The sequence below is a fragment of the Chanos chanos genome, chromosome 9, assembly GCF_902362185.1.
Source record: "Chanos chanos chromosome 9, fChaCha1.1, whole genome shotgun sequence".
Taxonomy (NCBI): Eukaryota; Metazoa; Chordata; class Actinopteri; order Gonorynchiformes; family Chanidae; genus Chanos; species Chanos chanos.
In genome coordinates this window covers 10,230,957-10,240,956 of record NC_044503.1, presented here as the reverse complement: position 1 = coordinate 10,240,956, position 10,000 = coordinate 10,230,957, and the positions used below count along the sequence as shown (strand labels likewise).

At 44.6% G+C, this 10,000-nt stretch overlaps 1 protein-coding gene across 1 annotated transcript in view; it reads left to right on the top strand.

The window, feature by feature from the left end:
- The window catches only part of plxna3 (plexin A3), an 81,935-nt gene that overhangs the window by 67,332 nt on the left and 4,603 nt on the right, over positions 1-10,000 (top strand). The window contains exons 14-23 of the mRNA XM_030783735.1: positions 85-221; positions 498-668; positions 1,217-1,310; positions 1,477-1,716; positions 1,905-2,048; positions 3,719-3,953; positions 4,897-5,039; positions 5,648-5,904; positions 6,181-6,247; positions 7,932-8,078. Of these exons, the coding sequence (XP_030639595.1) occupies positions 85-221; positions 498-668; positions 1,217-1,310; positions 1,477-1,716; positions 1,905-2,048; positions 3,719-3,953; positions 4,897-5,039; positions 5,648-5,904; positions 6,181-6,247; positions 7,932-8,078 (1,635 nt within the window). The remainder of the gene's footprint in view (positions 1-84; positions 222-497; positions 669-1,216; positions 1,311-1,476; positions 1,717-1,904; positions 2,049-3,718; positions 3,954-4,896; positions 5,040-5,647; positions 5,905-6,180; positions 6,248-7,931; positions 8,079-10,000) is intronic.

Below are 10,000 nucleotides of genomic sequence, written 5' to 3'. Positions count from 1 at the left end.
TTAGAGGTTAACTCTGAGGGGTTTTTTTTGTTGTTTTTTTTCCATTTGTTTGTTTTTTTTTTCCCTCCCTCCTCCCCCCCCCAGACCCCCAGCTTTAACCGAGTGCGTCCAGAGAAGGGCCCCGTCTCGGGGGGAACCAGGCTGACTATCTCCGGCAGACATCTGGATGCTGGGAGCTCTGTCACGGTGTCCCTGGCTCAAGAGGCGTGTGCGTTTGTCAAGTGAGTGGCCGCCGTCCACACTCTGCCAAACAGATTTCTCAGTAGAATTAACAGATGCACTGGCACTTTGCATGGGAGACAAAACGGAAAACAATTTGGAACGAGCGAACGTCCTGTGTCGCTGCGTGGTTCATCGGATATTGTATCGGTCATACATTCAATTTTGGCTGAGAAAAATTCTTTTGAAGATAACAGCAATATGCAGTTTTTGAATATGTTGGGTTGAATGCGTTGCCTTTTTATTCCATGTTTTTTTTGGGGGGGTTTTTTTTACAGGAGAACGATGCATGACATTGTGTGCGTGACCCCACCATCTGTGTCGGGATCTGGACCATCCTCAATCAAGCTGTTTATAGACAGAGCGGAAATCACCAGCGCAGACACCCGCTACATCTACACTGAGGACCCCACCATCACCAACATCGAGCCCAACTGGAGCATCGTGAAGTGAGAGCTTGTCCCTCTGACCTCGAAAAGCACACACACACACACACACACACACACACGCAAACACATACACACTAACAGAACTCATGCTGTTTCTACTGTACACTCCAAGCATCCAAGTGCTTCAGCTGAATGCCCGGAAACTGACAAAGCAATGTTTGAGAACAAATGATGTAGATTACCATATATGGGCATCTAGAAGCTTTTTTAACACTTCAGTGCTTTTATCTCTTTTTTTTTTTCCTTCTGCGAGTCTTTTGTATTTAAAATCCACTATGGACGTGTTTAATAGTTACAGTGATTCATATCACCAAGAGAGCCTCTGAGACCACACTGATTTTACTCTTTTTTTCCAAACCAACTGATTCAAATCTTGGAACGTAGATCCTTGCACCCCGTGGGCAATGCTTAACATTAATGGCTTAGTCAGCTTCTTGGAAAAAGAGAGAATCGTTAGACACTTTCAAGCCTCTATGGACAGAAGTTGTCTGTCCTTGTTGCGGGAGGTAGAGAAAGATCAGATTATTGATCTTCTGTTTGTTTTGTAGTGGAAGCACCACGCTCACAGTTACAGGAACCAACCTGCTCACCATTCAGGAGCCAAAAGTACGAGCCAAGTACGGAGGAGTGGAAACAACAAATGTGAGTGCCTCTTATCGGACTTGGACCGGAATCCTCCGTATTTTCCACTATATTAGCAGTCCGTTAATAGAGATATCAAAACTTTTCGCGCTTCAGAATTTCAAAGCAGTCTTTGCCAGCGCTTTGATCAGTTGTCAGGACATTAAACTGAACGTTTCTTTCACAGGTGTGCACTGTGGTAAATGATTCAGTAATGACATGCCTGGCTCCTGGGATTATCTACACTAAAAGGCAAGCCCCTGAGACAGGGGTGCACCCTGACGAATTTGGCTTCATCATGGATCACGTCTCCTCTTTGCTCATTCTCAATGGCACCCCTTTCACATACTACCCCAATCCGACCTTCGATGCACTAGGGAGCTCTGGGATACTGGAGGTCAAGCCTGGGTCCCCAATTATCTTGAAGGTGGGTACTTTCATTTTATGAGACTGACCACTTTGTGTCATTTTATACAGAGCATGTCACTTCTCATAATTTTCACTTCATGATCGACATCTCTACGATCTGTTTGTTGTTTAGTCCTATGCCTTGTGTTGTTATTGTGATTTTTTTTACTAAATATTCCTTTCTCTTTTAAAAAAAAAAAAAAACAGGGGAAGAATCTCATTCCTCCTGCCCCGGGTAACGCGCGTCTGAATTACAGCGTGATGATTGGAGAAACCCCCTGTCTGTTAACCGTCTCTGAGTCTCAACTGCTCTGTGATTCGCCAGACTTAACTGGGGAGCAGCGAGTCATGGTAAGCTTCTTGGTCTGTCCACCAATGGCGTTTCCAGACAAAACTCAGACACCGGTGCCAATGGGGATAAAACGTGCCTCTAAAGACTTAGTTGGCACAGTATGGCAGCTGATATTTACGATCCTACATTTATTTTATTGTGTATCAACTAATAAATATGGCAGCAAATGAATATATGGTCGTAAGTCGTGGAGGGAAAAAAAAAAATGCTGAATGTTAGGTCTGCTTGGACAGAAGCTCCATATATCTCAGTTAATCAATTCTATTATAGGCCATGCTGCATAGTCATTTTTTACTTTAATGCTTATCCACAAAACAGAAAGGTCAACAGGGAGAGCTTCATCATACATTAAGTAATTATTATGATTATGAAGGTTCGCTGATACAAGCAATTTCCCTGGTAATCTAACTATCTTTTGACTCTGCGGCTCAAACAGTTATCACGAATGCCGAACAGGGACAACTCAGAACACGCATGGGTTTTAACACGTAACGGTATTATTCTGGGCATGAGATGAGAAGAGCAGAAAAACGGGCCCGTCGTCATTTTAGGCCTCAGAGACGGCTCCGTGACAAAACCGCGCTAGGCTAGAGTTACAGTAATTATTATCAGGGCAAATCAAAGCCTTTACAACAAATCCATTTCAATTAAGAACAGCTCAGTCCGAGTTCCCCTTCTGTGTCGACGCTTGTCTCCTGATCTTCTCCCTATCAATACCAGCAACGTCTGGACTCACTACCTGTTCAGGCTGTAGATGTAGCGAAACATTCAAACATCTGATCGATGCGAGCCGCCACGGAGAGAGGCCCGAGCTGAGAGGGAATCAAAGAAAAGATTAGAGGCGGGAGAGCGCGTTGGAGGAGAGTCGCCGCTTATTTGTGAAGTACGTTTCTCTCCCAGAGGAGCCGGGGGTCGGAGACTAACCGGGAGTCCGGCCGGGACCGAGCGGCTAATAACCTGACACATATCGACAGCTCGCTTGGATTCTTTTTGTTCCTCTCAGTCCCAAGGCCTCAATAATTCATGCCACCACACAGGGCGCAAGCAGCATTGGAAAGGTGAAACTCGTTAGTAAAAGCTGTGGGATTCCATGGTTAATTGGTCTGTGAATAGGTAAAGTGGGAGGTGACAGGAGCTCACTCAATGCGAGGGACCGCGGCGAAATCTCACCTCCAGCCGGTTCTCTTCGTGCCAGCAACAGTGGACACTAACGATGGTCGTGCTTATATCATATATGTTCAAAATTCATGTATTCGTTCCATGAATTAAAGAATTTTCACAGTGCTTTAGGATTTTTGGGGGGGGGTTTTTTACTGAAAAAGTGAGGCTTTTTGCTGTTTGTAGACGGTATGTTTTTAAACGCATGAGAGAGTCAAATTAAACCGGCTAAACTGGAAGAAAATTTGAAATTTCACGTTCAGTAAACAATTATTGCCTTGGCATTAATTTGAAGTCATTAGCGTCCTTAACTCTAGTTGCCTTTCGACTTTATTTTAAGGTTCATGAATGTTTTCACAGAGGTTGCTTTCACTCGAATGACTCCAATATGTTTTCACTTATATTTCACCTTCTTTGTCCATCATCCCTTGATACTGATTACAGTGTGATTTTGTGTGTGTGTTGTGTGTGTGTGTGTGTGTGTGTTTTGGGCTTTTTTTTTTCTTTTCAGATTCTGGTCGGCGGTTTGGAGTACTCACCTGGTACTCTGCACATTTACTCAGACAGTACTCTGACCCTTCCTGCCATAATCGGGATTGGGGCGGGAGGCGGTGTTCTGCTCATTGCCATCATCGCTGTCCTCATCGCCTATAAGAGGAAAACCCGAGATGCCGATCGAACGCTCAAACGCCTCCAGTTACAGATGGACAACTTGGAATCTCGAGTGGCTTTGGAGTGCAAGGAGGGTAAGATATTCCCCACTCCTTTCAGATTCACCTGTGTCTTTTAACTGTCGACTAATCTAACCACCCTGGGCCAGCCAGAGAAGGATGGGCTCCCCCTGATGAGTCTTGGTTCTTGCGAAGATTTCTGAGGTTGTTTTTTCCTAACACTGTCACTCTGGGCTTGCTCACTGGATGTACCGGGTCCGAAATCTTGTAAAGTTTTTTTTTTTTTTTTTGGTGACCACGTCCCTCGTAGGAAAAGCTATACAAATAAAACCAAATTGAATCTACGTGAATCAAATCAAATCATTTCCTGATCCAGTGGTGTTACTGCTGGCATCCATATTCACACTCTGCTTTGACCTCAGTGACCCCTGTCCTACTTTTAATCTAACAGAAACAGAATCTCCCATACGCGGCAGCCATGCTCCACTCTGTGTGATAAACGCGTGTATCAGAGGACTGAATATACCTGTTAAATGCCTTAATGCCATTGTGAATGCAGGCAGAACCTGATGTTGCCTTTGTGGAAAGATTGAAATGGGTCATCACATTGTAACGTCCTTATTCTTTGAAGCTTGCTTTATTCATGGGTTTTAAGGGAGTCATTGTTTTACGTCGTTAAAGCTTTCATTAAAAAATTACTAAAAGTAGCATTCTAATAGCTGTTGCCATGGTGCTTGGTGTGATTTACGACGCGATTTAGTCTGAACGAACACCCATTAAATCTTCAGTTGTATGGTTTCACAGGGACATTTTGTTGATTGCAATATCCTGAGGCCTCATTTTTCACATTTTTTGCTGACAAATTTGACCTTTTTTTTTTCAACAGACTTGTACAATCTGTTCAAACTCAGCGTTATTCAGGTAGAAATTAAATATCGCATGTCGATGCTGCATCACGATGTCACAACGTTACGACTTTTTTTTCCTTCTCGTCTTCTTTTTGGCTTCCTCATAACAGCATTCGCCGAACTCCAGACGGACATCCAGGAGCTGACCAACGACATGGACGGGGTGAAGATCCCCTTTCTGGACTATCGTACCTACACCATGAGGGTGATGTTCCCGGGGATAGAAGAGCATCCCGTCCTGAAGGAGCTGGATGTAAGTGAACGCAGATGTGGAACGAGCGGAAACAGGGGGGAGGGGGGGGGGCTCTAGTTTAGTGTCTCTGTCCCCTAGGTGCTTTCAGTCACTCCAAAGTGTAATAAGTAGGTTGCTAGAACTCGCTGTCCCCTTTCTTTTAATCTTCCTGCCAAAAGGAAAAGAACATCACAGATCTCCCAAAAAAAAAAAAAAAAAAGTCCCTTAAGCTTGCTAGCTTCGGTAGTCCTGCACCAGTAACGTGCTTCAGAGCAAGCTTGCCTCGTTTTTTTTTTTTTTTTGCGTGGCTTTTTTAATTAAAACCTAAGGCAGGGGAAGAAACCAGCATCCCCCCCCACTAGGCCTCAGAGGCTGGATGTCAAGAGACAGTCTTCCAAAAATATTTTAAAAAGTAGTCAGCAGGAAATGCTATGTCAGTCTTTCAACTTTTTTCTTTTTTTTTTTTTTTTTTAAGAAGCTGAGATTTTATGGCATGTTTTTAAGAAAAACGCATATTTTTTTTCTTTGTTGTTTTTTGTCTGCCACCATAATGCCCCCCCCCCCCAACCCCCACCCCACCTCCTTTCTTGCTTACCCTCCTCATGCACTCGTTTCTTCCCTCTCCTCAGTCTCCTGCCAACGTGGAGAAGGCTCTGCGTCTCTTCAGCCAGCTACTTCACAACAAAATGTTTCTGCTGACATTTATCCACACGCTGGAGGGCCAGAGGTCGTTCTCCATGCGTGACCGTGGTAACGTGGCCTCCCTCCTGATGGCGGCGCTGCAGGGACGCATGGAGTACGCCACCGTCGTGCTGAAGCAGCTTCTGGCTGATCTCATCGAAAAGAACCTAGAAAACCGCAACCATCCCAAATTACTGCTCAGACGGTAAAGAACTGGAACCGGGACAAGGCAGCAATATTCTGCTTTTAATTTTGTTCCATGGCTCTGTTGGTTTACACAAAACCAGACAGCCTGTTTCAACAAATCCACTCTCTGTCATTCATACACCTTGAGATAATTGTTCTTTTATTCCATTACAACACATACTAAATGTTGTATGCAAAGACATCAGTCAGATAATTCAACAAGAAAGAACATTGTATTTGCATAGTTATAGTGATTAGTTTTGTAATCATAAGGGTTTTTTTGTCTCTCTTGCAGAACTGAATCTGTTGCAGAAAAGATGCTCACTAATTGGTTCACATTTCTCCTGCATCGTTTCCTTAAGGTGCGTACAGCTAGCCTCTAAATGATTTATTGTCCTTCTCAAGGGTCGAATCGATTATTTGCATATAAAATACCATTTGGCCGCATAAGTGAAGTCTTTTTGAAAGTACGACGAAAAAGGATTCAGTGTGCTCACAGAATGTTCAAACCAGTGAAGTGAGGCCGTCCAATTCCTTGCCTGTTAACTATCCCACCATTTCATTTGTAAGTGGAGATTTTGGCCTTGCTAATATATTTGCAAGACTGATTCATTGGCCTGGCGCAGTAAATCTCACTAAGCCCCCTCCACTGCCACCGCCCCCCCCCCTCCCCCAAACCTTGGCTTCTTCGCAACGCTGGAATACCAAAGCATCAACCCTAGGCCTGAAATCAAGCTGACGAAGACTGCGCAGGCATTCTCATGAAACCACTTCCTGTCAGGTGCTCCTAACCAACCAAAAATGGTAACCCCCCCTACCCCGTCCGTTCCCGGTCGCTTCTGTGTTACACCGGGAGCGGATCGAGACGGCCATTTGCGTTAAGGACAAGAACATCAGGCCTATTGTGCTGCCCCAGGCTGGAAATGCCCCCTCGGAATGTTTCTCTGGAGGAACGCCAAGTGTGTTTAAGCTTCATCAGTGCAGATGTTAAAGTGTTTTGGCCACCTCCCCGGCCTCCACAAGTAATTACGCTGAAATGTTTCCACAAGCTTACTTAAAGCTCTATTGCACAGACCACCACATACATTCATTCTCCCATGCTCCTACTACTGTTTCTGTTGCTGCACCAGCTTTAGACACTGTAAAATGCATTGGAGTGCAAAAAAAAAGGAAAAAAAAAAAAAAAGCGTCGCATTTAAATACGGGCTATTAGCTAGAGTGAAAAGTCATTGTGAGGGATCATTTTTCATGAACTCTTTTATATGATGAAAAGATTCCGTCGCAACTTAATGGATAAAAAGACGGCGGAACCGTGCGGATCTTGAAAGGACAGGGGGGGAATCGGTAAAACCAACACGATGCTCATACACGCGGCAGGAACGTACGTTCTGTGAGAGACTGTGGGAAGCAAGAGAGAGGGAGAGAGAGAGAGACGCGGAATGAATAATGCCATGTTCCCGAATCTTCTCTCTCAGCTTGTGTGAAGAGCGAGTCAGAATGTCAAGCTGTAATTAATAATGTCAAGTTGATTGTGCCTAAGAACAAAATAATAGTGTTCCCTCAGTATCGCTGTTTAGTCATCAAAAGCTTTTAAGTGGGTAATTGGTGACTTCTCCACTCCTCCTCTCCTCACAAATGCTGCCTCTCTCTCTCTCTCTCTCTTTCTCTGTCTCTGTCTCTGTCTCTCTCTCTTGCTTTCACTCTCTCTCTCTCTTTGTCTCTCTCTTTTTTTCCGTCTTTCTCTCTCTCTCTCTCTTTTGTGCTCATCTCTTGCTGTCTCTCCTCTGTTGCTTTCTCTTTCAGCTCTCTCTCTATTTTCCTATGCCCTCTGTTGTCTCTCCAAGGAGATAATAGTTAAGTAGAGCAATTACAAGCCATAAGAACATTTGTACTTTCGATAACATTTTAATGGGTTGTAGGGTTGCTGTAGGGTTGGTAGAAATTGTATTATTTTGACTCCCTCAATATATTCTCTCTCTCTCTCTCTCTTTCTGACGTTCTCTCTCTCTCTCTTTTTCTTTCTCTCTCTCTCTCTCATTGTCTCAGGAGTGCGCTGGGGAACCTCTCTTCATGCTGTATTGTGCCATAAAGCAGCAGATGGAGAAAGGCCCCATTGACGCCATCACGGGAGAAGCTCGTTACTCCCTGAGCGAGGACAAGCTCATCCGCCAACAGATCGACTATAAACAGCTGGTCAGTGTCCCGCAGCGCCCGCGTACGCCTCCCCCCCCCCCCCGTAACATATCAACTTAACATACACCTGACTGACAAACCCAAGAGTATACGGCCAAGTGCAAGGACGGGAGGACTGCAGTCAAACACAGACTGAAGCTATTTCTGTTGTCTCGTCTAACGGGACTCGTTTAAGACGCGGTGGTGAAAAACGTTGAAATGTGACGGGTCTGTAAATAACGCTCACATATTTTTGTATGACTCAGCGTGCTGCTGCTTAACCGCCCATCAGGTAGATGATGTCATGCAGCGCAATGCATATTATGGATTTTCTTTTTTTTTTTTTAACAGAAAGTTTGTTTGTTTTTGTTTTGTTTTTTTTTTGTTTTTGTTTTTCTCTCGTCTCCTCTGCTTGGCCACAGCACAGCGACAGAGACCGAGTGGGAGAGGTAAGCCGAAAGAGAGGGAGGAGGAAAGAGAGAAAGAGAGAGATCAGTGAGAGAATCTAGAACCGACGGACTCAGCACTCCATCATAGACTGACCTGCTCTGGGCCAGTAATGATTCAAACAAATCCAACAATTTATCGTTAGCTCATAAAACAAACCCAACCCTTTCCCACCATACAGCTCCCTTTAGTCAGGCCAGCCACCACCAGTGCCAGAAATACTGCACTTAGGCATCTGCTGATTTACTTGCCCTCAGGTGGCCATTGGCTCCCTCATAAAATCACCAATAAGCACAAATACAATGCAACAAACTCAGAAAAAAAGGAACTTTCTGTGCCCCTTGCCCCCCCCCTCCCCCCGCCCTCCAAAATAATTCATATCTATTATTTATACACAGAGAGCATTGCTCCAGAATTTTATAATACAGTCTTGCCAGTCCTTCTCTTGAGTCCTGTGCCTCTACTGTCTCTCACTCACAGAGACAAGCACAACTCAGCTGTGTGTCATCACTGTCAGGATATTTCAGCTTAAAGGAATCAATATACTGTGGCGCTTTGGCAGATGTCTGTTAGCCCTAAAGAGTAGTCCCTCAGGGATCTCTAATGAAGGTCAGGTTCACAGGAGTGTTCTAGAAGCTCACACCTCAAAGTGTTCACGTCAAGCCAGATATGCATCCAGTGTGGACTGTGCATAGACCGGGGAGTCTGTGAGAGTGTTATAATATGCAGCGTGTCGGAAATCGGTCTGTGGATTATCAAAATGCTCTTTTTCACGCAGGGAGATGGATTCATTGTTACGGTTTTCCATTCTGTAAATGGTTTTTGCCTGTTAATAGATGTTGACTTTGGGGCAGTACAACTGTATTGCCTGACCTCTGCTTCACCTTGACCTTGAGATGCACTGCGTAGCCTCTTAAGCAGAGGAGACTTCAGCGGCGGGAAAAGCACGCTCAAGATATTTTAACGGCTGCTCCCTCAGACACAGTGACACAAACTCAAGCTTTGGTGTTAAGCTTTCATATAAAACCTAATTTCCTCTGAGCTTTGAGATTTAACTAAAATCCTTCACTAAAACCGACGCCCGGTTTTTCCTAAATATAGCTCGTCTCAGACTCTGTGAGGGATGCCATAATTTACTGTGTAATTGGGTTTTAATCAAAAAACTCCTCATTGAACTCTTCACTGTGGAGCTTAGGGGAGGGGCTAAATAAAATTCCCTGCAGCTAATGATCAGCAAGTGGCCACGTTACAGATGCCCAAGCCCGCGTCTGCCAGCTGTGCATTGTTCTAATCACCTGATTAACGCAGTCCGCCCACGCCAAAGGTCTTCTCATGAATTTATATGGACCGTCAGCATCGTACGAGCACGCCGACAATATAAATATATCAAACGACCTTTTACTGTAATAAGCATTGACCTCTGCTGTGCTCTTCAGCCTGCTGTCTAAGAGGCTGAAACAGCTTATTTGCGGTCAGTGTCCATTAGTGTGTGTAAT